We start from the raw sequence: 27,354 nt of genomic DNA, 5'->3' as shown, positions 1-27,354 counted from the left end.
GTGGTGGGGGAGAGGGGTGACAGGGAACATGACATCTATCTTTAAAAAGGACAAAATGACTCCCCTGGAAATCTCTGAGATTGGAACTAGCAAAAGGAATGCATGAAATTTTATGAAACCTAAAATTGTACCAGTTTGGTGTTTTTTTTTTTGCATGACTTGAACTTTGTATTATTGTGTTAAATTATGACAAATTTAAATTATACAATTACTTACATATTGAGTCAAATCTACTATGTTTGCTTCATCCATCATCCCATTAGTTAAGCGAAGTATGATGTTCCGTATGTCTTCTTGATCAATGTAGTTATTTCCATTTAAATCTATGTGCACAAGCAAAGGAGATTATTACAATTTAGTCTGCTAAACAAAAAAACAATTACAGCAGATAATATATACTAATTAGGCTTTACAAGAATTACATTTGCAAAAGTAGAATACAATGGGTATATAGGAATATGTCCCAGTGACAATACCAATAAAAAAAATTGAAATTAGCAAACCAAAAACTAAAGAAAATAGTTTACAATCCCAATCCTGTAGTGCTTGCTGGAACAGACTCATCTGTAATTAAGAAATCTGAACTGATAAATCTAGCCGAGGTTTTGATACCTCCTGGCAATAGCATTGCCACACTATACGTATCATTAACTATCAAAACTTATTTACAGCAAAAACAATAAAAAGTACACTAGTAACACTACATATTAGCCTGACTCCCTGTGCTCCACTATCTACAGCTCCATGGAAATTGATGTTCTATCTGTTTTCAAATTATCATGTTACAGGAAGCTTCATATACTGTAGTGAAAATCTTAGGGTGTTACCCGTGCCTCACCTGTGAATCAGAAGGGTGTGGGTTCAAGTTCCACTCCTGAGACTTGAGCATAAAATCTAGGCTGACACTCCAGTGCAGTACTGAGGGAGTGTTGCACTGTCAGAGGTGCTGTCGCACTGTCAGAGGTGCTGTCTTTTGGATGAGAGGTGAAACCAAAGCAACGCCTTTCCTCTCAGGTGGATGCAAAAAATTCAATGGCACTATTCGAAGAAAAATAGGGGAGTTCTCCCCAGTGTTCTTCAACCAACATCACTAAAATAGAGCCTCATTTCCTACATTACAACAGTGACCACACTACAAAAGTACCTCATTGGCTTTGAAGAGTTTTGGGACATCCTGAGTTCATGAAAGGGGCTATATAAATGCAAGCCCAACCACCTCCTTAAAAAACACCTCCTTGACCCCTCTGTCTTTATAAACTACCTCCCTATCTCCAATCTTCCTTTCCAAAGACTGGGTAAATAGTTGTTGGGAGAGTGTTAACCTCTGCAGCCTTGGCTACTGAGTCTGCTGAGAAACCCTTGACCATGGCAGATCAGAGATACAGTGAGGCACATGCTTCACCCAGTATTATAGTAGAACACATTAAGGAATTGAACCATTCTGCTGGAGTGCTTCTTTGTAACTCAGAAAAAGTCTGTGTGACAAAAATACACCTTTGGTCTGTTGAATTTTTAGTTTATATTTTGCATTGCTAGAAACAGCATGTAAGGGGTTAACACCCAAGATCACACAAAGCATTTTTCAACAGAAAAGTCATCAGCGTAGATCAAATAATTTGGCTCCATGGATTCCCCAAGGGGCAACTTTCTACAACCAACAGAATGGGTTGTTTGAGGTGTTAACTTTGAATTTAGAACAAAATCATAAATATTTTTACATTGACAAAGGTTGACTATCCATTCAATATTTGTGGCAGCACATGAGGCATTGCAATAGCAGGTGTACAGATTAAGGGTTCTCTGTTATGATCCCTGGGTCTCACTGCTGTTAGTTAGATATTGGGCAGAAAAAGGGATCTTGTGTCAAAAACTTCGGGGAAAGATCAGCAGAAACCCCAGAGAAATGGTTATAAGGGTAGATTTTACTCTTTGTTGTGCGTGAAAAACACTCCGTTCACAGGCACAAATGGATTGGCATAAATGGCTCTGCACCTCAATAGGCAGAGGCCTAGCTTAAACATTCTAAATCCCAGCCCTCCTGCCTCACTTTTGTCTGTGTGCATACGTGATGCATCCAAATGGAGGGCTGGATCAAAAAAGCTGTCAGTGGCACTCGCACCAGAGGGTTTGTGGGGCTCCAAGTGCACCCTGACAATTCCTGGAAGCCAGAGGCAAATCTGATGTTCATCCCGCACCTCCTACAGCATGATCTTTGGGTCTGTGCCAAGAGAGTTGGGTCATATAATTAACCCAGGCCAAGAAAATTTGGTGGACTCCTTCCTTTACATGTGCAGCATATCTGTGATATGCTGCACCTATCGGGAACCAGCCAGAGCTTGAGAATATATTTACTCCACTATGAATTAAGGTTGACATAGTCCTTCTTCCTCAATCATAATACAGGAAACTTTGATATATCCGGCACCGACGGGACCGAGCTGTTGCCGATCTATCAAAACTGCCGGACATACAAAGTTAATGTTGAAGCATACGAAGATTTTCATCTCCGTATCTGACAACAAATACTGTTGCTTAGCAACAGCTTCAAACAGTCGGCCCGTACCTTGGAAGCGTCTCTGTAGCTTAGCAACAGCTTCAGAGAGACTTTCCAAAGCCTGACTGTTGGAAAAAAAAAGCCAAGAGAAGAAAAACAACCTAACAGAACGGCTCCTGATTTCTGCCAGTAGATCGAGGTTTCCGGACATACAACCTCCGGATTGATTTCCAACCAGGTATTAACTTATAAAAAAAAAAGGTTGAACTTTTATGGTTATTATTGTCTATACTTAATTTAAAACAAAAATGCATTTTTAACAGTGAAAACGTACCATAAATTTGAAATGCATAGTATATTTTTACAGCAAGTGATGCATTTTCACTAAAGGCTGACATCATTTCCAGGAAGTCATCAAATGAAAATAATCCATCTTGATTAGTACTAAACACCTTACAGATTTGGTCTCCAAATGGATTCACCTGTTTCAAATCATATATGATAGAAGTCAACAATTAATATGGGTTAAATACTAAAATTTTGCTCAAGACTAATCAGATTACTAATGGCTATGTTTTCTTTTTTCAGGAATGCCAAACTCCCCAAATTTTCTTTAATTTTAATGACAACCAAATAAATTGTGACTCATCTCCACTTGGTGAGGTTGTGGTAAATAAATTTGCAATTATAAACAATCAGTCTTTTCAAACCCAATGCACTTGGCTACTCTTTGTTAGGTCACTTGTTTACTTTGAGATGTTGCACCATAGGAAGCAATCAACTATCAGGACATGCCTATTCTTATAATATTGATATCTTGGCTGCTGGTAGGGCAATCTGGCCCAGCTGAATTCCTGGAACCATGTTGGGTATTGAGAGGGTGGTGAAGGAGCAGACCTGCCAAACCATACCACTCCCATTGCACCACTGCCACTCACATGGGGCTGGGGCTCATCACTTCTACTAGCCTACGATCATCACCCACCTTTTGTGGGGGACCGGCTGCAGTGTCCTGCATGTGGCCGCACGCTCCCAAGGTAGACTGCAGAGTGCGGACCTTGCGAGCTGAGGCCACACAGGCTAGAAGCAGAATCCTCCATACTCAGCCATAGTGCTGAAGCTCCTTGGCAGGCTATCAAGTACATTATATAACTCCTTGTGTGATGCCATCAGTTTTCTTTTCATGACTGGGCCCCTGTACTCCACATCAGTGTCCTCCTCAGCAGACCCTTCCGTCTCACTATTTAACCCATTTGGAGTGCCAGTGTCTGAGCTGGTTTCGACAGCGTGACAGTGAATCCTCAGGACTGTCCTCCTCCGAGGTGTCTTCTGTAGAAAACTCTTGCTGCTGAGAAGGACCTAAAAAGGAGAAAAGAGAAAATAGTTAGGATGGCAGATAGAAGCTGGACATTTGCAGGTGATAGTTTTGAGAATTGAGCTTGAAGTTCTGAAGCTTGCTTTATACTTGACGAGGTGATGAATGGTTACAAGTAATATACAAATATTCTGCTGAGGTAAGCCACCAGCCTCGCCTTCCCCAATGCTGCTGGCTCTTCCTGGGCTACTGATCTGCAGAATGTCCTGCTCTGCTTGAGTGAGGACGATAAACTTGCCAATTCCTCCACCGTCTTGTTTTTCCTCTTCATTTTATGTACGATCTTGTTCTGCAGGAAGAGAGGGTGCGAGTTGGTGAATGGCTGTTCAAAAGGTAAGTGGAGATATGGAAGGCTTTTGCATATAGTGTATGGGCTGAGAGATGGAGAAAGATGCAAGATGAAAGATGCAAGATGAAAGCAAGATGGAAGGAGGATGGGGAGATGATGAATGTAAAGCCAAGTGTGTGGAATGTAGTGAGAAGGTGGTGAGAGGAGTTAGTGATTATGCAAGTGGTAGTATGTGAGAAGAGAATGGTGTGTGTGTGTGTGTGTGTGTGTGGTGTGAACAGAGAAAACAAAGAAGTGAGTTTGGTTGGAATCAGAAAGAAGTGTTGCAGTTTGTCTTGCGATTGTATGCTGAAGGATGTGATGGAGGGGAGGAACTGCTGAGAGTGGTGGGGTTGGAGGTGACAGGATTTTGTGAGGTGCTGTTGAGAGGGTGGAGTGGTGAAAGAGTTGTACTCACCCTTGCAGCTCTTGCGAGGTCACTGAATCTCTTCCTGCATTGAATCCAGGTCCTGGAGGTGATGCTGGTGGCAATGACTTTTTCAGCCACGGCTGTCCAGGCCAGTTTCATTGTGGCCTTGGGGATGCTCTTGTGGCTTTTGGCAAACAGTTTCTCCCTCCTTGCCCACATATCCTTCATCAGGACTTTCAGCGAAGCATCAGAAAAATGGAGGACAGCCCTTCAACTCATCTCTGTAGGCAAATGTTCATGAGGGGCTGGATTTTCATTGAGGAGGCGGGACTGCAACATTTGGGGTTGTAGTCCCGCCTCCATCGAGTTCTAGCCAACCCACGTGATTTTGACTTGATTGACCTTGTTGAGCCCGCCCTGTGGGCTCAGCAGGCAATTAAGGGCCACCCGGCAACAGGTGACATCACAGATTGACATTTCATCTGTCAAGACCTTTTGACAGATGAAATATCAGCGTTTCACAGCTGTTTGAAGCTGTCAAACACTGACAATCTGTACTCTAATTTAATTCCTTCCTCTCAGGATGATTTAGAGATCTCCCCAGAACAGAAAGCTGAATGCTGCAATTTTTGACAGATCGCAGCCATTCTGCTTTCTGTGCCGGTGAGATGAGGGACTCCCAAGACCTGAAGGAAGGAAGGCTGTAAAGGTAAGTACATGTAAGTAAAACTTCTTTAAACACTTTAAACACACCAAACACACTTACCTCTGCACTCATGCACCCATCACTCACCTGAACACTGACATCTCGACCCCTCCAAGCCCTTCAGCCCGACGGCCCGCCTCGCTAACTTGGCGTGGTTTGGAGCAGTCGGGAATCCCACATTTCACCAATGAAAATAGGGATTAGGCTAAAAACTGCCTGTTAACTACCTGTTAACAGGCAGTTAATTGGCACTAATCCCCTTCCCGCCTCGGGGAGGCGGGTCCCAGTGCGGGTGGGTTACCCGCCTCCTTTGAAACTGGCATGGAGGCAGGTTGTGTAGTGTATGTAACCTGTACCACCTTAAGAGGATACCTTAAGGTGATGGACTACTTTTTGATGGCTCCTGTACATTGTAGTACCGGTGGTGACCACACCGGTATATAAACCCTGCGGAGCAAGTGTATCCCAGTTCAGCCCTGACCCTCAATCACTAAAGACCTGGTTACTTACTTCTGTAGTCTGTGTCCTGTTATTCAGTATAACTGCAATTGAAACCACAGACTCAACAGTGGCGACGAGTTTGATCTTAACTTGCGGCAGTTTTGCATCAAAGGAAGCTTCGTCCTCAGAAACGGGCGTCGAAAAAGGGCATCCGCCCTCAACATCCTGCATCGCACAGGAGGCCATCGGAAACCCGGGTTGGTTTGCTGACCACGAAGTCAAGCATCAGTGAGCATCCCTTCTACGACAGCGGCGGGTAAGCCCGATCGAGCGGCATGGGGAGGGGGGAAGTCGGCCGAGTTGTCAGTGGGAGAAGGGGAGGGAAAACGATGAAAAGGGCGGAGAACACGACCGCAGCCGGTGTCAGGGGCCGGACTGCAATCGGGCAGAGATGCGCAGCAGCTAGAAAAGCGTTTATGGCCACAAGGACCGCGGGAGCGGCGGGGGGAACAAGAGCAGCAACGCAGGGGAAAATAAAGGACCGCTGGGAGGCGTGGACGGCAACAGCGCGGAAATCGCCATTTTGAGTGGGCGGGGGAAGAAGACAAGCGCGGGAAAAGCCGACATCTTGAAAAAAAATAATAATAATAATATCCAAAGGGGAAGGAGAAACTCAGCAAGGATGCCAAAAACGGGTAACATCACTGCTTTTGATAATGATGTGGAAGATTGGGCCACTTATGTGGAACGCATCGAAGTTTACTGTACAACGAATGAGGTACCGGATGATAAGAAAGCACTAACCCTATTAAACTCAATGGGTGCGAAGACGTACGGGTTATTAAGGAACCTTGTAACACCAGACAAACCGGTAGGAAAGAGTTTCGCGGATATTGTTACTATCCTGCAGGAGCATTTAAACCCCACGCCGCTGCTGATAGCGGAACGATTTAAATTCTACAAAAGAATTCAACTGAAAGCAGAAAGCAACGCTGAATTCCTAACAGAACTGCGCAAGTTATCAAAGTACTGCCAGTTCGGAACAGGACTAGCAGATGCACCGAGAGATAAGTTTGTGTGTGGGCTCCTCAGGGAAGGAACCCAGAAGCGACTGCTAGAGGAAAAAGACCTTACACTGGACAAAGCTTTCAGCATTGCAGCATCCCACGAGGCAGCAGCACGGGGCGCTGCAGAGATGCAGCAAAGGCCATTGGAATTCAGCACCAATGAAATGGCATTGGGCACAGTAAAATGCTATCGTTGTGGAAGGACAACGCATGACCAGAACCAGTGCTGGTTCAAAGATAAAGAATGCAGGCAATGTGGCAAACTTGGTCACATAGCGAGAGTATGCCGGTCCGGAAAGAAGACCAGCAGCAAGAAGTCACCGCAGGAGAAGTACAAAAAAGTACACAAGGTGACAGAGAACAGTTCGGATGAACAGAAGACGGATTCAGACTCCAGCAGTAAGCAACTGGGTTGTCTGAAAATACATAATGTGGGTAACACAGCAGACCACCAAACTATCTGGGTCATGCTTCGGATTGCAGGAGTCCAAGTGAAGATGGACTTGGACACTGGGTCGGCATTAACGGTCATGAATAAGCTTGATTACAAAAGGTTATTCTCGCACATTCCCCTGAGGGATACGGAGATTGTATTGAAAACATACACGGGGCAAATAGTATACCCCAAAGGAAAGATAAAAGTAAACGTGGTCTACAATGGTAAAGAAAGTCAGAAAATGGACTTGTATGTGTTACCTGATGGAGGTCCGCCACTACTGGGACGGGAATGGATCCGGAGAATAAATGTGGACTGGCATTCCATACAAGCACTGACTGTAGATGCCTGTAAGGAGGACGACGTCAAACCTAAATGACTGTCCAAAATCTTAGACGATGCTAAGGAGGTGTTCCAACAGGGACTTGGAACACTGAAAGGAATTACGGCAACCATCAAGGTTGAAGAACACGCAAACCCAACATTTTTCAAGGCCAGACCGGTGCCTTATGCGATACGACCTGCTGTGGAAGCAGAGCTGGAAGGGCTAGAATGTTCAGGGGTACTGTCCAAGGTGGACTGGAGCGAATGGGCTACACCCATTGTTCCTGTCATGAAGCGTTCGTTGAGCAACAAGCCGGGGGAACCTGGGAAGGTTCGCATCTGTGGCGATTTCAAGATCACTGTTAATCCGGTTCTTCGCACGGTGCAATATCCGCTTCCGCGGATTGAAGGTATCTTCGCTTCGCTGTCTGGCGGGAAACACTTCACTAAGATAGACCTGGCGCAGGCGTACCTACAGATGGAAGTTGAAGCGTCACATCAGTATCTCACGATCAACACGCATAAGGGCTTATATCGGTATAATAGACTGGTTTTTGGAGTGGCATCAGCTCCAGCGATTTGGCAAAGGGCCATGGAGCAGGTATTGCAGGGAATTCCAGGCACACAATGCTACCTGGATGACATCCTGATTACAGGAGATAACGATAAGGATCACCTCGTGAATTTGGAGCAGGTGCTCATCAGATTGAAAGAATATGGGCTCAGAGTTAATCGCCAGAAATGCGAGTTCTTTCAAAAGCGAATCTCGTACTGCGGCCACGTCATTGACTGGGAGAGGCTCCATAAGTCACCTGACAAGATCGAAGCTGTTGTAAAAGCTCCTGCACCGGAAAATGTATTCCAGTTGAGGTTGTTCCTCGGGTTGGTTAACTATTACCACAAGTTTCTTCCAAATGTATCCATGGCGTTACACCCGCTAAACACTCTTTTGCAAATGGGAATACCATGGAAGTGGAGCGATGATTGTAAGCGGGCTTTTCAAAAGAGCAAGGCACTGATCACCTCTAAGGAAGTGTTGGCTCACTTTAACCCAACGCTGCCTATTCGCTTAGCTTGTGATGCTTCTCCATATGGTATCGGGGCAGTGCTCTCACATAAGTTTCCAGATGGCTCGGAAAGGCCAGTCGCTTTCGCATCCAGATCATTGACCTCCGCTGAGCGCAACTATGCTCAGATAGATAGGGAGGCTCTCAGCCTCGTGTGGGGAGTTAAGAAATTTAACCATTACCTGCAAGGCCAAAAGTTTACGCTGCTGACAGATCACCAGCCGTTGGTTTCCACTTTCAACCCTAAGAAGGGTGTTCCGGTAATGATGGCGCAGAGGCTTCAGAGATGGTCCCTTTTCCTAGGGGCACATCAATATGATATTGAATTCAAAGGTACAAAGCAACATGGTAATGCTGATGGGCTGTCGCGCCTGCCACTACCTACAGCGGAAGAGGCACCGGCAGTTGACCCTGTCGAGATATTTCACTCGACCATCATCGAATGCTTACCAGTCACCAATGCGGGTATTGAGAGAGAGACCTGAAATGACCCGACACTGTCTCGGGTCTACGACTTGACAGTGAAGGGATGGCCAGCACATGGCGAACCACTGTTACCAGCATTCTCAGCCAGACGAGAAGAGCTGTCCGTATGTCAAGGAACATTGATGTATGGAACAAGGGTGATTATTCCTCCGAAATTAAGAGAGTTCTGAAAGAATTGCACGAAGGTCATCTGGGGGGAGTCAAGATGAAAAGCCTTGCTAGGGTTTATGTGTGGTGGCCAGGTATCGACAAACAAATAGAGGATCTGACTAAAAGCTGCTCAGGGTGCCAAAAAGTTCAAAATGCACCTCCAATTGCACCGCTGCATCCGTGGGAATGGCCTTCAGCCCCATGGCAACGTGTGCATATCAACTTTGCAGGTCCATTCATGGATTCCATGTTTTTGATAGCAGTAGACGCACATTCTAAATGGCCAGAAGTGATTAAGATGTCGACCACTACCTCTGAGAAGACGATCGCAGTTCTAAGAACCATATTTGCAAGGAATGGGTTGCCGGAGCAAATATGTTCAGACAACGGACCACAGTTCGTGTCAGAAGAATTCCAGAAATTCATGAAAAAGAATGGGGTGAAACACTATACATCTGCCCCATATCATCCGGCTACAAATGGGTTGGCCGAGAGATTTGTACAAACGTTCAAAAAGGCGATAAAGGCCATGAGTGAAGACCATATTCCACTACAACACAAGGTGGACAATTTCCTGATGGCGTATCGAAACGCCACGCATGCAGTGACAAATCAAAGCCCTGCCATAATGTTCTATAACAGAAGGTTGCGGTCCCGGTTGGATTTGTTAAAACCCAATGTGCGAAGGGAAGTCGAAAACAAGCAATTCCACCATGTAAATAACAAGGCCACTCGTAGTTTCGAAATAGGACAACCAGTGCTGGCCAGGGACTACAGGGATGATAAATGGCAACCTGGAACAATTCGTGCACGGCAAGGACCCATGATGTACACGGTAGACGTTGGAGAGAACGTAATACGACGTCATGCTGACCAACTTGTGGAATCGAGAACAAGGGTCGACCCCATGTCTACGGCAGAGACACCAGTTGAAGAACTTATTGAGCCTGTAGCATCTACCTCAGACTCGAACGTACCTGATGATGTTCAATCCATAGGAGATCAAATGGATGAGTCACCCCAGCAAGGAGAACCAGAGACCCCTGAAAGGCGTTATCTGGCCCGGATCAGGAGGCCTCCTCAGAGACTGAATCTTTGAACAGTTTTGTGCGTAAATTGTATATATGTTATCCATGTAATATTTAATTTGGGGTGTACACTGTTAAGCTAAAAGGGGAGGAATTGTTGTGTATGTAACCTGTACCACCTTAAGAGGATACCTTAAGTTGATGGACTACTTTTTGATGGCTCCTGTACATTGTAGTACCGATGGTGACCACACCGGTATATAAGCCCTGCGGGGCAAAGTGTATCCCAGTTCAGCCCTGACCCTCAATCACTAAAGACCTGGTTACTTACTTCTGTAGTCTGTGTCCGGTTATTCAGTATAACTGCAATTGAAACCACAGACTCAACAGGTTGGGGGCGGGATGGGTTCGTGCCCCCTGATTTCGGGATTTTAACCCCCCACATGCCTCCAATCCCGCCTCCATGGCCCAATGAAAATCCTGCCCGAGATGTCCAAAGAAAAATCCAAGCAGGGGATACAACCTTGGTTTAAGAGGTACATCCTGTTTTAAGTGGGCCTTGGGATTCGTGCCAGCAATTGTGCGCGTCACTTCTCTACGACACTGTGGAGTTGTACAGGGGTCCTATAAGACATCGCAGCACCATGCAACCCATGTTACCTAGTGGTAAACCATTCATCTTTCCTGCTCTTGAGAAGATTGCATTAGAATGCAAGTATCATGTATGATCTCTGGGAAGCATGCATTAACCTGGGTCCTTTTTTTGCTGGAGGTCATGTACCATTTGTGCAAGAAATAGAATTGTTGGTACAGGCACAAGTGGCCACATCGGCCGGAATTTTCCGGGGGGTCAGCGGGCGTGATCAGTGGTGGGTCTGGTGGAAAATTTGATTTTTTTGACAGTGGGGCAGGGCGTGTGTTATCTCCAATCCAACCCACAGAGGTGGGCGACTGAATTGACAGATCATTAATAATGCGTTTAACCTTACCTTTTAACTTTAACTGCTCTCCCACGGGGTCCACGCTGCTCGGGGACCACGTCTGTGAACTGAAGTGGGAGTTGAATGGCCATTGCTCCAGCTGATTACTTGACAGCTTCAAATGTACAGTAAAAGTTCCCACCTGACAGATCATCACTTTCCTCAGCCACACGCTGTTGCTCAGTCCATTTCCAGCACAGATTCTGCAGGCTTTCCACTTTCCACTCTTCGTCCACTCTCTCACCATTGACAGAATGCTTCTGTCATCTCTACTTCACCTGCCATCTATTCCATCAACATGGGTGCCCTTTATACTGTCTCACCTTGGTCCTCAGAATCCGACCACGATCAGCCCGAACACCAGCAGCACCAGGCAAACCAGCAGCACCAACAACACAAACCTTCTCTGCAATCACCTGATGCTGCACAAGATAGAAAGCACCAGCATCCGAGTACATTGCTGCCCAGGAAGCCAGGGATGGCCTCACCATAGCCAGATTTACTTCACTTGACGCTGTACACCCTGTCTGCCACATGATGCGCCAGGTTGGCACCACCCCACACCAGCACCATAAAGCATCCCTACAATGTCCAAGCCATTCATTTCACACTCACCACCATTGCGGGGGGTACTGTTATGTCTCACCATTCACTGCAACTCACTAAGCCACTTCCAAAGGCAGCGGGATGAAGCCAGCAGCGGGGCTGCAACCCACCATCGACATCGCCTGCACTGGACCCGCCGAGGTGAGCAAAATCCCGGCCATAGATACAGTAAATTATGCCTTGCACCGTGGGAAATTTGGCAATTAAAAAAAATGATGCTGAACCTTGCTGAACATGATGCACTTATGATTGTTATTTATGGTGAAACAGTATATCAGTGACATCCTTATTTAGTGGTGAATGCTTACCAGTTGACACATGTGATATCTCCTTTGGATGCCTGGAAATTTCCTGTGGTATAGAATTTGAGAGCAGGGGATCTTACTGTCACAGAAAGTGGTATGCAAGGCTCGATTGCACTTGCAGGGCTCAAGTGTGCTCTAAATGACACAATTCAGTCACAGCTAACTTTGTGTGGCTGAGTCTCAATATGCATTGCTCCTCTGTGAGGTCAAAGTAGCTGCATCCACCCCCATAGATTAACTTTATTGGGCAGTTTGTGTTCTTTGGTTATACTTCAATAAAGTCTGAGCTGCTATTCGCTTCCATTGGTGATACACAGTGAAACAGCCTAAAGGCAGCCTATAGCCCATTTTCCAAGTCGACAGATCACTCTGTCTGATACCTGCTGTCTACTATTAAGTTAATTTTGGCTCAGCACTTGAGCTAATTGTTATTTCATTGTTAACATTTCATCCACCAAAAAATACATCATTCATTAGTGTTGTATCATTAACATTAAAATGTCACCAATAATTTAATGATTGGCAGAACACTATTGTAGGCATTTAAGCACAATATAGCAGTAATAGTATTCGCTTATGTCCTTTTTGTGATAGAAATAAAATATTAAGATGAAGGCCCTGATTTTACGTCCCACTGCCTGGCGGAAACCAGGTGGAGGGAGGGCAGTTAGAGTGGGGAACTTACCCCCTCCTTTGCAGCCCCCATTCGACCGACTGCAATTTTAAATGGGGTCCTCTCTAAATGTGCAGATCGGGCTCTTATTATGTCATCGGGCCCAATCTGTTATTTTAACTGGAAGCCTGAGTGGGGGAGCAGTGATGGCTTCCCTGTCAGGCCAAACCTGCTGGAAGCTGGATTGTGGGCCAGAAGAGACCCAGGTAAATAAGTTTTTTTTTTAATGTAAGTTTCTTTGTGGATGTGGCTGCAGCACCAGAAGAGCCAGTACAGGGGAAGAATTGCCCCAAAGATTGGAGGCAATGTCCTACTGAAGGCTTCAATTGAGACAAAGGGCCTTCAGAAGTTAAGTGCTGGGAGCGTAATTGAAGACAGGAGGCCGCTAAAAGGCCACCACCCTCCATGGGAGCACCTCAATGACATTACCACTGCTACCCAGGACCTACCAGCACCTTCCCCATGGCGGTCCTAGGAAGCAGCTATAATACAGACATACGGGAGGAAAATCTGACCTAGGTTTTGCCCACTTACTGCCATTTATATGCTCTGGATGGGAGGAGAGCCCTGCAGCAGTCCTGGTGGGAGCCAGTGGAGGGAAATACAGCTTGGGTAGTAAGGTGGCTATAGGCCTCACCCCCTGCATGCTCCATCATTTTCTGCAGCTATCCTACCCAAGTTTGGGCAGGATCATGGGGGGAAATCCCATCCAAGTCGCAACTGTATTATTGCACTCCAGTTCAAAATAGCTGCTATATTCCATGCCTTATATAAAGAGCAGACTGTCCTATCACTGTTTACTAGCATTAAACATTTCAGTGGTAAATGCACTGCATAGTGATCCTGAGCCATGCAGACAAGAACAGTTTCAGGCTCTCTCAGTTGGTCACTACTGAGTTGGTTGGTTACAGGCAAAGTCAGCAGTTGGGTGCTACAATTGATCTCAATGTCCCTAAACTTGGGAGCTGAAAAACCTGCCAGAGTTCTTGCGTCTGATCACAGTCCATTAACCATTGCTGGAACGTGCTCATGTATGGATGTTGAGTAATAATACGATCAGGCTTAGTTGTAATGAAAACAGAAAATGCTGGAAATACACAGTAGGTCAGTCAGCATCTGTGAGGAAAAAAGACAGGTTATGGTGTTTTGGGTATATACCCTTCTTCAGATCTGAAGATTGAAAGACATTTGAGTAAGGTAGGAAAAAAAATGGAAAATAAATGGATAACAGAATCAACAGATAAACACAAAGGTGGAGTGGGCTAAATGATGGACAAATTGTTTAATAGGAAACATACAATATAAAAGATCATCAGTGATGGCCTCCACAATAAAATAGCCTGTTAACAATCTTTATCTGGGCTCACACATGGAAAATGGCCCCTTGGGTGCGTTACTGCTATGGCCACTAGCACAGTATCCTAGGAAGAGTTAATGCCTGCAAGGGAGAAAATTGAGAAGAAAACAGTTGAGGTGCAGTTCTCAAAATGATCTGTGCAGGTTAGATATCTGTTGTGATAAATAGGGATTTTTTTTTGTCTTTGCTAGTTGATCTCCTGTGGTGCTGCACATCAGGTACCAGGGCCTTCTCACAAGCAGCATTGTAAGCCACACAACTCAACATAAAATATGTAAATGTACTGCCATCATGACTGTAACTACAACAGGGACACATATCTGACATTATCTCTCCAGTCCAGCAACCCTCCATATTATATACAAAAAGACAGCTTGAATAACAAGATAGGAACTACAGTGTTGGACACTTTACAGTTAACAGATCCTTCCACATGCACCTTTATTGCTGGAATACTGTGGACCTGTTCCGATGTGAGATATTGTGCTTCACGAGCCAAATCAAGAAATGTCTGGTGAACACTAAAACATAAAATACATTTTTATGATAAAGTTGTTATCTGGAGTGTAAGAATATAATCACAATTTATTTTTCTCCCAATTCTCTCCCAACGAGACATTTGCCTATATTACAACAGTAACTACACTACATAAGTAATCCGTTGGGTGTAAAGCACTTTGGCAGATCATGAGGTTGTGAAAGGCACTATATAAAAGCAAGTTCTTTATTTCTTGCTAGGGTACAATTTCAAGAACACCATCAGTCCTCTGGCATCTCACTTAATGTAGCTATTCTTCACAAAGTAGCCAAGACAGTGAGTATCAGTGTGTTATTTGACCAGAGAGGTATCATAGCTGAGTCCAATCCTATCCTCACTTGACATTCACACACACAGGCATTTTTCATCAGGAAATCAGGAGACAGTGATCAATAGTCTGATTTTCCTTTCCTAGCCTATAGGTCTGCGGCTAATTATAGAACTCTATCTGCTACCCTGACTGATTTCAACTAACTCAGCATAGATCTGGAATCAAACCGGAGATCTTCTGGTGCGTATATCATAGTGCTACAGTGTCTTTACCTATCTGGAGAGCTTTTAGAACAGTGGGCAAGAATTTGATATGAAATTTAAATACAACCATTTAATTTTGATAAAGTTGGTAAACAAATAACATTCCATATGAAAGGCTGCTACATAAGCTCAAAGCAAAGGATATTATAAATTAAACTTGAAGGTGAATAAGGAATTGACTGACAATAAATATTAGCTATGGCAGTGCTGTCGGGCTGAAGGGGTACACTGAGTACAATGTCCCAGTGATTAGTGCTTGCGGCTCTTACCATTTCTGATCCATATCGAATCATAAAATGTTACAGCACAGAAACAGGCTATTCAGTGCATCAATTGTGTGCTGGCTATTTTATTCAAATAATCCCAGTCTTCTGCTCACCCCATATATCCTTTACTATTCCTCTTTTTCAAGCAACTAATTCCCTGTTAAAATTATTTATGGACTCAGCCGCAACAACAGTTGCAGCAGTGAGCTGTCCAGTGCAGATGGGAATAGGGGAATCTTGCTGGGTACCCACCAATAAAAACTGAAATAAACTGAGCCTGGAATTTTCACCAGGGTCAGCGGTGGGTCACTTGGACAAGTAGAAGTCTTGTCCATCACTCTTCCAACAGAAAATTCCAGCATGGTACCTTGCCAACAACTGAAGTAGGGCAAACAGGCCAATAATTTCCTGTCAAACCCTGTGGATCTGGGCTATCAATCAATAAGTTTGGATAGCTTATTAGAAAGGACAAACAATTACAAGCATTTGGGATATTATGATGTTTGTTACGGCATTGGAACAGGAGGTCATTTTTCAGAACCAACAGTTACATGATACAAATTAACACAGCATACATACCAATCATTAATAATTCAATTGAAGTGATAGCTTCTTAGCAGTTCTCAAGAAAAATTATCTTTTTTCACTGGAATTGGAGATTGCTCGTATCAATCAATCAGCTCACATAGAAGGTAGGACTGTACGCTATCAGAACCAATCAAATCAATTGGAAAGCAGGAATGAAGTATGTTAGAACCAATCAGATGAGTTGGAGAGCAGGGCTGGACCATATTAAAAAACAACTTGATTATAATTTCTCCCGCTGTTAGTTTCACATGAATTCAATTCAGAAAAGTTTTAAAATAGACTGATGGTTTTGAGAGTCAGTTACAGATTTATTGATTTAGGACTGTCACCAAAGAAGTTATAAGTAATAAAAAACATGCTAAAATACAACTGTAAAGGCCGGGAAATTCGATAAGGCCTGAAAATGGGTAGGGGCACTGTGAGGCGAGATTTGCTCGTGCCCGTTTAGAAAACGCAGGCAGCATGTTAATTTGGTGCTGCCTGCTAATTTAAATGATTTTAGCGCATAGCCCAGTGACTATCACGCCGCTGACAGGCTGTGCGCTCAGCAGAAGGCCCAAGGTCGCGTCACTGGATCGATGCTGTACTTTCTTAAAGCAAGGCTGTCAGTTTTGAAGGCAGTCTCTAGCCCTTAAAGCTGAACTGCCTTCTGCACATAAAAATGGTAAAAGTGCTTCATCACTAACACAAATGGCTCAACAGGACAGGGAAAGGGCACCCAGGTCTCGGACGCAACACTCCAGCTTTGAGCAGGGGATCAACACTGGAAGAAAGGTCCTCTACCCACAGGGGGTCAGGAGGCCCTCCAGAAAGAAGGATGTGGGACCAGGTCGTCAAGGCTGTCACTGCCAGCTGTGTTGCCCCCCAAGACCTGGCTCCAGTGCCCAAAGAAGTTTCATGAACTCAGATGAGTGGTCAAAGTCAGTGAATGCATCTTCAAAAGCTGTCTCCTATTAACTGCACCACTAGTCTCACACACTGCTCATTTCACGACACCTCCCCATCACTCACCGACCAACAATCTGTACCAAACACAAGGCACACCTCACATTCCTAGCTTTACCTCACCCCATTGGAGGAGACGGTGCTGGCCATTCTTGGCAGGGGCATGGCTGAGCCCTTGGCCAGCGGTGGGGCTGAAAGAATAGAAGATTCTGGTATCCTCATATGTTATCCTACTTCTCACATCCCACTTTAAGTGAATGGTAGCATTGTGATAATGTCATTGGGCTAGTAATCCAGAGGCCTGGACTAATGATCCAGAGATGTGAGTTCAAATCCCACCACGGCAGCTGGGGAATTTAAATTCAATTAAATAAATCTGGAATAAAAAAGCTAGTATCAGTAATGGTAACCATGAAACTACTGGATTGTCGTTAAAAACCCATCTGGTTCACTAATTCCTTTAGGGAAGGAAATCTGCCGTCCTTACCTGGTCTGGCCTATATATGACTCCTGACCCACAGCAATGTGGTTGACTCTTAACTGCCCTCTGAAATGACCTAGCAAGTCACTCAGTTGTAACTAACCGCTACAAAACATAATAAGAATGAAACCGGATGGACCACCTGGCATTGACCTCGGCACCAGCTATGGACACAGCAACGGCACAGCCAGCCCAGTCAACCCTGCAAAGTCCTCCTCACCAACATCTGGGGACTGATGCTAAAATTGGGAGAGCTGTCCCATGGACTAGTGAAGCAACAGCCTGACATAGTCATACTCACAGAATCATACCTTTCAGCCCATGTCCCAAACTCCTCCATCACCATCCCTGTGTATGTCCTGTCCCACCGGTAGGACAGACCCACCAGGGGTGGCGGCACAGTGGTATACAGTTGGGAAGCAGTGGCCCTGGGAGTCCTCAACATTGACTCCGGACCCCATGAAGTCTCATGGCTTCAGGTCAAGCATGGGCGAGGAAACCTCCTGCTGATTACCACCTACCGCCCTCCCTCAGCTGATGAATCAGTACTCCTCCATGTTGAACACCACTTGGAAGAAGCACTAAGAGTAGCAAGGGCACAGAATGTACTCTGGGTGGGGGACTTCAATGTCCATCACCAAGAGTGGCTCGGTAGCACCATTACTGACCGAGCTGACTGAGTCCTGAAGGATATAACTGCCAGTCTGGACCTGCGACAAGTGGTGAGAGAACCAACACGAGGGAAAAACCTACTTGCCCTCGTCCTCACCAATCTACCTGCCGCTGATGCATCTGTCCATGACAGTATTAGTAGCAGTGACCACCGCACAGTCATTGTGGAGACGAAGTCCCATCTTCACACTGAGGACACCCTCCATCGTGTTGTGTGGCACTACCACCGTGCTAAATGAGATAAATTCAGAACAGATTTAGCAACTCAAAACTGGGCATCCATGAGGCGCTTTGGCCATCATCAGCAGCAGAATTGTATTCCACCACAATCTGTAACCTCATGGCCTGGCATATCCCTCACTCTACCATTACCACCAAGCCAGGGGACCAACCCTGGTTCAATATGGAGTGTAGAAGAGCATGCCAGGAGCAGCACCAGGCGTACCTAAAAATGAGTTGCCAACCTGGGGAAGCTGCAACACAGGACTACATGCATGCTAAAAAGCGGAAGCAGCATGCTATAGACAGGGCTAAGCGATCCCACAATCAACGGATCAGATCAAAGCTCTGCAGTCCTGCCACATCCAGTCGTGAATGGTGGCGGACCATTAAATAACTAACGGGAGGAGGAGGCTCCATGAATATCTCCATCCTCAATGATGATGGAGCCTAGCACATGAGTGCAAAAGACAAGGCTGAAGCGTTTGCAACCATATTCAGCCAAAAGTGCCGAGTGGATGATCCATATCGGCCTACTCCTGAGGACCCCACCATCACAGAAGCCAGTCTTCAGCCAATTCGATTCACTCCACGAGACATCAAGAAACGGCTGAGAGCACTGGATACAGCAAAGGCTACGGGGCCCCGACAACATCCCGGCTATCGTGCTGAAGACTTGTGCTCCAGAAATAGCCGCGCCTCTATACAAGCTATTCCATTTCAGCTACAACACTGGCATCTATCCGACAATGTGTAAAACTGCCCAGTCCTGTCCACAAAAAGCAGGTCGAATCCAAACCGGCCAATTACCATCCCATCAGTCTACTCTCAATCATCAGCAAAGTGATGGAAGGTGTCATTGACAGTGCTATCAAGTGGCACTTACTCACCAAAAACCTGCTCACTGATGCCCAGTTTGAGTTCCACCCAGACCACTCGAATCCTGACCTCATTACAGCCTTGGTCCAAACATGAACAAAGGAGCTGAATTCCAGAGGTGAGGTGAGAGTGACTGCCCTTGACATCAAGGCAGCATTTGATCGAGTGTGGCATCAAGGAGCCCTCGTAAAACTGAAGTCAATGGGAATCGGGAGGAAAACGCTCCACTGGCTGGAGTCATATCTAGCACAAAGGAAGATGGTTGTGGTGGTTGAAGGTCAATCATCAAAGCCCCATGACATTGCTGCAGGAGTTCCTCAGGGCAGTGTCCTAGGCCCAACCATCTTCAGCTGCTTCATCAATGACCTTCCCTCCAACATAAGGCCAGAAATGGGGATGTTCGCTGATGACTGTACAGTGTTCAGCGCCATTCACAACTCCTCAGATAATGAAGCAGTCCATGCCCACATGCAACAAGGCCTGGACGATGTTCAGGCTTGGGCTGATAAGGGGAAGGTAACATTCACGCCAAAGAAGAGGGAGGAGAGTGAAGAAGAAGAAATACCGTCACTCAATTTCACACTCCCAGTCACCAGTTCCTTGAGGTCGTCCTTTCTGGCACATGTCTGACAGTTTTATGTAAAATTTTCTTTAATAAGAATTGCAGGTTCTTTTTTAAAGAAATGTTTCCAGCTATGAATGGTTTATTTGAACATTTCTATCACTGCATTTGCAGAATTACCTGGGCTTGGGAGTAAAATATGGAATGAGATTGAAATGGTCATGATTTACTCAATTCAAAAATGACACAGAAGTTTCCATATTTGAAGTTTAGTACAATTACTACTATAATGTGTGATGCAGACAATTTGCCTATTTGCAGGCGAGTTGTAGCACCTGGTTAAGCTCTGTAAATTTGAAAGCTGTTTTTTTTTGTATAAGGTCGTAGTGCATGTCTTTTTGTTACTGTGCTGTAACTGGAAGAAAGCATACTCAAAGTGTATTGGAATGGTTAACATCCATGGGGAATTATGAAGAATGGCATTAATGATCAATATGAATATAACAGAACCCAGACTAGAGGCAGCCAATCAGATTCACTTGAGCGCATAAAATACAGCACAGCTACGGGCTCATGCAAATTATATTTTTGAGCACTTTCTTTTTTAATGATTGCAATGCATAGTGGGAGTAATTTTGACTTTGGGCGTTAGTGTAAAATGGGTGTTATCAGATGAGCCACTGTTATACATCTCTCCTAATTTTCAAATTCGGAGAGATGTATAACGAGCAGCTGATCTGATATCACCTGTTTTACACTATTGCCCAAAGTCAAAATCACCCCCAATAAATCTTATTTCAGTACAAGAAATAAACTTTTTGTTTTTAACAGGGTCAATATAAGCTGCAAATTACAGCTGCTGATAATAACAGATGAACATTTAACACCTTTGTATGACATTCTATTTTAACAGCAATATTAACCCATTTATTTGAAATGGATTAAGCCTCTTGATATAATATTAACCCAGTTATTTGAAATGGATTAAGCCTCTTGATATAATAGAAGACAGGAGAATATCATACAAATGTATTAAGCTTCTGTATATTGTTGTCATCAACAGTTATTTCTAGCCTCATGTTTTGAGATTTTAAAACTGAAATTGTTTGAAGTGTACAGCAGATTGATCAACATCTAAAAGAGGCCGTTTTGCGTCCGAAAAGCAGGCACTGCGTAGCTGAATTACTAGGCCATAGTTACAGTAGGCACCAAAATGCTGGAAGATGCTGTAAATAAAGTATCACAAATCAAAATTTTCTGGTGGGGGACAATATATTAGTGCTCTTCTATAAATTCTGAAATAAAATTTAAACAAAATAAGATGCATTCACAAAAAAAAAATTAAAATCAAGCCTACTGGGTCTGAGATTACATGGTTATAAAATTGTTCAGAACAAAATGCAGGAGGGCAGATTTTTCCGATACTGGTGCGAAAGTGGCAAGACCAGTGCAGAGGAAGATTGGCACTCACCCACATCACCCAATATGACTTTTTGGGATTTCCTGAGGACTCCTAGGAGTCTACAGCTGAGCCACCTGCTCCTGCTTATTTGTGTTCTGTGATTCATCCAGGGTAGCTATCTCAAACAGACTCTCTAAATCCCCTGGGCTTAATGACCCTGTGCTGGTGCTTGCAACCTGTCGAGGACATGATGCTGACTGCAGTGAGGTGCTGGCTTCTTGGGCAACTCCAGGGTCAGCAGCTCTTCACTGTGGACGCCGAAAGAAACACAAGAAAAACATATGCCACAGTAGTGGACGAAAGCACCCACTGAAACAGATTAGATAGCTAAAGTAGAACATGGTGGATTTTTGCAAGTGTGAGAAAATAAAGGGAAGAATAAAAACTAGCTGTGAGCTTGGAGGAGGCCTCCAGCTTGATCATAATCCACTGCCTCTAGGTGCTCAGCCCCTACCTTTTCAGCATGACCTATTATATACGAAGTGAAGGGTCTAAAACGAATGGACATTTTCAAGTTCTGGTCCGCCCCCTCTTGTTATGCATCACTTTGTCCTGCAGGGAAGGACATGTTGGAAGTTTGATGTGGACAAATGACAGCCAAATTGTCAACCTGCATCCATCTTATGTGTGAAGAATTAAACATGCATCTTGCAGATTAGATGTGTACTAAAGTTAAGTTTGTGGGGTCATTCTTTCAAATGGTTATGCAACAACATTTCCAATTTTTAATGCCTGCAATAAAGTGTGCCCAATCAAGCAGCTTGGATATTTCTTCTGTGAAGAAGGTGTTCTGGAATATCAAAAAGGGTAACCCTTCATTGTTGCACTTCTTCCACAAGCACCATCAAACATGCCTCAAAAAATGAGCTGTGCTTTCCTCTGGCCATTTCTCCTTTTGTGCACAGCAGCAATAAATTTACCCCTTTAAAAACAGCTGCAACCTGTAATCGCTGCAGCCGCATGCTGTTTGCTATCTTTCTCTCTTGCTGATAGTGAGCTCTGTAGGCAGACCCAATGTAGGCCAGAAGTTTATAAGGCCAACCTCAGGAAATCCTGCAATAACGGCCTAGTCTGCTTGTGGCAACTGTTACACTCACTGCTCTGAGGTCCCACCACTTTAATGCCGAGCTTAGAAAATTTACCGTGTGGTAAACCACTGTTGTTAGTATTGTTGTACTTGTCTGTGCATGCCTCAGCTGACTCCGCCCCTGGCTCCACCCTCATGGCTGGGTATAAAGGTCGCTGCTCAGAAGCCTCCGGCCCTTTTGGATACCGGGCAACCCCAAGAGGCATGCTCTGTTCTTTGGTAATAAAAGCCTGTTTATTACTTACTCAATCTCCAGTCTTTTGTAGCAATTGATAGTGCATCAATTTTATTACCAAAGTTAAATGTTGGCTGCGGATGCTGATCAACCGATGGCGCAAAACGCTGAGCAGCAGGCGCTGCTGCGAGCCCTCAGACCAACATGCCTGGACCTAGACCCCCAAGAAGCGGGTTCGTCGACTAAATTCGCACAATGGCTGCGTTGCTTTGAGGCGTATCTGGAAGCCTCGACCGTGACTCTTGATGAAAATAAACTGAAAATCCTGGCCTCGAAGGTGAGCCACCAAGTCTATACTTTAATCCAAGATGCGACGACCTACGCGGCGGCTATCGACCTACTGAAAGGGCAGTATGCACGCCCGGTTAACACGGTCTATGCCAGGCACCTTTTAAGATCTCGCAGACAGCAGCCCGGGGAATCGGTGGAAGCCTTCCTACGGGCACTGCGGGTACTCGGACGCGGCTGCGACTGCAAGGAAGTATCGGCCGCGGCACATGCGGAGGGACTGATACGAGACGCTTTCGTTGCGGGTCTAAGGTCTGACTACTCCCGGCAGAGGCTGCTGGAGAAGGGTGAAATAGACCTGACAAAGGCAGTGTCCCTCGCGCTCTCGCTCGACGCGGCCCACAGAAATATGGACGCTTTCTCCCCTCATCGCCCCGCGCCGTGGACGCCGCAATCTTGGGCCATGGGACCGCCACCTCCAACTGCTGCAGCGATGTCCAAGGCACAAAAATGCTATTTTTGTGGCCAAGCTAAACACCCTAGAGCACGCTGCCCCGCGAAGAATGCTACCTGCTCCGGCTGCGGGAAGAAAGGTCACTACGTTAGCGCCTGCAAAGGGAAGACCGCTAACGCCAGCAGCGCTGCGTGCGAACCGTGGGCGCAGCCATCTTGTCCGCCATCTTGGGCTCCCCCAGCCGCGTGGGGACCGTGGGCGCCGCCATTTTGTCCGCCATCTTGGACGCCTCCGACTTTGGTTACGGGGGACCCGGACTCCACCACCGCCTCATCGGACGACCGCATCGACACGCTTGAACATACGCTGGCTTCCGTGACGCTGGATCAATCTCTCCCGCATCAACTGTCCAGGTCCATGATGGACATTACGGTAAACGGCTGCGCCACTACCTGCCTTTTTGACAGCGGGAGCACGGAGAGTTTTATACACCCCGACACGGTGCGCAGTTACTCTCTCCCGGTCCTGCCGACGCGTCATCGCATCTCTATGGCTTCCAAAGCCCAGTCAGCGGACGTCGGTGGCTACTGTATGGTGACTCTTTCAGTGCGGGGTACTGAATACAAAAATTTTAAACTTCTGGTCCTGCCCCATCTCTGCGCTGCCGTCCTACTGGGGTTGGATTTTCAGTGCCACCTTAAGAGTGTCACTTTAGCGTATGGTGGACCCCTCCCCCCTCTCACAGTCTGCAGCCAGCAGTTTTTAAATCGCCCGCCGCGCGCCATTTGCAGCCTCTCCACCCTTAAAGTCTCCCCCCCCTCCTTGTTCGCTAACCTCACCCGCGACTGTAAGCCCATCGCTACCAAAAGTAGGCGTTACAGTGCCGGGGATAGGGGTTTCATTAAATCCGAGGTAGCGAGACTCCTGAAGGAAGGGATTATCGAGAGCAGCAATAGCCCATGGCGAGCACAAGTGGTGGTGGTGAAGGCTGGCGGCAAACAGCGCCTAGTTATTGACTACAGCCAGACGATCAACCGCTACACCCAGCTGGATGCATATCCACTCCCCCGCATATCTGACATGGTCAATCAGATAGCACAATACCGGGTGTTCTCGACGATTGATCTGAAGTCGGCATACCACCAGCTCCCCATCAGGGCTGAGGACCGCCAGTACACAGCTTTTGAAGCTGACGGTCGGCTCTATCACTTTCTCAGAGTTCCCTTCGGCGTCACCAACGGAGTTTCTGTCTTCCAACGGGAGATGGACCGGATGGTTGACCAGAACGCGCTCCAGGCCACTTTCCCATATCTAGATAACGTCACCATCTGCGGCCACGACCAGCAGGACCACGACGTTAATCTAGAGAAATTCCTCCGGACGGCCCAGCGGCTGAATCTCACATACAACAAAGACAAATGTATGTTTCGTACTACGCGCCTTGCTATTCTTGGCTGCGTAGTGGAGAACGGAGTCATCGGCCCAGACCCCGATAGAATGCGCCCCCTTATGGAGCTCCCCCTCCCCCACTGCCAGAAAGCACTGAAGAGATGCCTGGGGTTTTTCTCTTACTATGCGCAGTGGGTGCCCAACTATGCGGATAAAGCCCGACCCCTCATCAAGTCCGCCTCCTTCCCCCTGACAGCAGAGGCCTGTGCAGCCTTCACTCTCATAAAAGGAGACATTGCGAAGGCCACAATGCACGCTGTGGATGAGTCCCTTCCTTTTCAAGTGGAGAGCGACGCATCCGACTTTGCCCTAGCTGCAACCCTTAACCAGGCGGGGAGACCCGTGGCCTTTTTCTCAAGGACCCTCCAGGGCCCCGAGATTCGACACTCCTCTGTCGAAAAGGAGGCCCAGGCCATTGTGGAAGCCGTGCGACATTGGCGGCATTACCTGGCCGGAAAACGATTTACCCTGCTCACTGACCAGCGTTCAGTGGCTTTTATGTTTCATAATAAGCAGCGGGGCAAAATCAAGAATGACAAGATCTTAAGGTGGAGAATCGAACTCTCCACCTACAATTACGATATCTTGTACCGGCCCGGGAAACTCAATGAGCCCCCAGATGCCCTATCACGTGGTACGTGCGCCAACGCGCAGGTTGATAGGCTACAGACCCTCCACAATGACCTCTGCCACCCGGGGGTCACCAGGTTCTTCCATTTGATCAAATCCCGTAACCTGCCCTACTCCATCGAGGAGGTCAGGACCATGACCAGGAACTGCCAGATCTGTGCCGAGTGCAAGCCGCATTTTTATAGGCCAGACAGAGCGAGCCTGATCAAAGCCACGCGCCCCTTCGAGCGGCTGAGCATCGATTTTAAAGGGCCCCTCCCCTCCTCTGACCGCAATGTGTACTTCCTCAATATAATTGATGAGTACTCCCGTTTCCCGTTTGCCATCCCTTGCTCGGACATGACCAGTACCACGGTCATTAAATGTCTGAATGACCTCTTCGCCTTGTTCGGTTTCCCTAGCTATATCCATAGCGACAGGGGCTCATCTTTTATGAGCGACGAACTTCGGCAGTACCTGCTCGCGAGAGGCATTGCTACAAGCAGGACCACCAGCTACAACCCCCGGGGTAACGGCCAGGTGGAAAGGGAGAATGCGACAGTCTGGAAGGCAGTCCTTTTAAACTTAAAATCTAAGGGCCTTCCGACCTCCCGCTGGCAGGAGGTCCTCCCTGCGGCGCTCCATTCCATTCGGTCGCTGCTCTGTACACCCACCAATGCCACTCCTCACGAGAGAATGTTCTCCTTCCCCAGGAAGTCCACGTCGGGGATTTCGCTACCAACATGGCTGACTTCTCCAGGTCCCGTCCTACTGCGGAAGCACGTGAGGACCCATAAGGCGGACCCCCTGGTCGAGAGGGTGAGCCTCCTCCACGCTAACCCGCAGTATGCTTACGTGGTGTACCCGGACGGGCGGGAGGACACAGTCTCCATTCGAGACCTCGCACCTGCAGCTGCTCCTGAAACACCCTCTTCGCCACCCACCGCTACTCCTGCCTACCCCCAGGACACAGTCCCCGCACGAGACCTCGCACCTTCGGGTGCCTCTGAGAGACCACCATCGCTACCTCCCATTACCCATGCTCTGACCCCTGTAGACGGCATGCAGCAGCCCCAGGGTCCGCCACCTGCTACACCTCCTCTGAACGAGACACCGGGTTCACCGTTGGATGCTGCACCATCACCGCCGCTGCTGCGACGCTCAGGACGGCTTACAAGGCCTCCTGATAGACTTCAGTACACGAATTTTTAGTGCACTTCACCCCGCCGGACTCAATTCTAAACAAGGGGTGAATGTGGTAAACCACTGTTGTTAGTATTGTTGTACTTGTCTGTGCATGCCTCAGCTGACTCCGCCCCTGGCTCCACCCTCATGGCTGGGTATAAAGGTCGCTGCTCAGAAGCCTCCGGCCCTTTTGGATACCGGGCAACCCCAAGAGGCATGCTCTGTTCTTTGGTAATAAAAGCCTGTTTATTACTTACTCAATCTCCAGTCTTTTGTAGCAATTGATAGTGCATCATACCGTACACATTTTTATGTAAAAAAGTGGTATAAGTGGGAAACATGAATTAAAAGAACAAGTTTATAGGATTAATCCAAGTTCTGAAGTGAACATGATGTCATCTGCGGCTTGTTTTCCTCAAAACCTCTTCTCCCTATTGTGTGTTGTCTATTATAATCAATTACATAACACAGGTCCAGATTGAGGGAAAAGGTATCTACACTGGGAGCATGTATCGTCTGTTTCATAGTATGGCTTAGAAACTCACCTTGTACAGGGTTAGCATAGAATAACAATCTCTGCTACAGACAAATCATACTTTGGTTCAATTACTCACGTGATACTTTAAACTGATTCCTGCTATGGTAACCACATTAACTGCAATGGAATTATGTGAGATTTAAACCACTGGGGGGCAGACAAGGTTTGGCTTGGTGAAAGAGAGTAAGAATAATGGAGAATAGAAAAGCGGGTTTGTGTGAAGCACATAT

The 27,354-nt window shown here is 46.4% G+C and overlaps 1 protein-coding gene across 1 annotated transcript in view; it reads right to left on the bottom strand.

Moving 5' to 3' along the window:
• The window catches only part of LOC147112787 (calcium and integrin-binding family member 4-like), an 89,844-nt gene that overhangs the window by 38,614 nt on the left and 23,876 nt on the right, over nt 1-27,354 (bottom strand). The window contains exons 3-5 of the mRNA XM_085997404.1: nt 14,633-14,714; nt 2,829-2,976; nt 217-323 (exon numbers count right to left, since the gene is read on the bottom strand). Coding sequence (XP_085853530.1) covers nt 217-323; nt 2,829-2,976; nt 14,633-14,714 — 337 coding nt within the window. The remainder of the gene's footprint in view (nt 1-216; nt 324-2,828; nt 2,977-14,632; nt 14,715-27,354) is intronic.

Source organism: Somniosus microcephalus, chromosome 9, assembly GCF_052327205.1.
Source record: "Somniosus microcephalus isolate GS21.2 chromosome 9, FLI_Smic_1.0, whole genome shotgun sequence".
Taxonomy (NCBI): Eukaryota; Metazoa; Chordata; class Chondrichthyes; order Squaliformes; family Somniosidae; genus Somniosus; species Somniosus microcephalus.
This window is presented reverse-complemented; position numbering and strand designations above follow the sequence as displayed.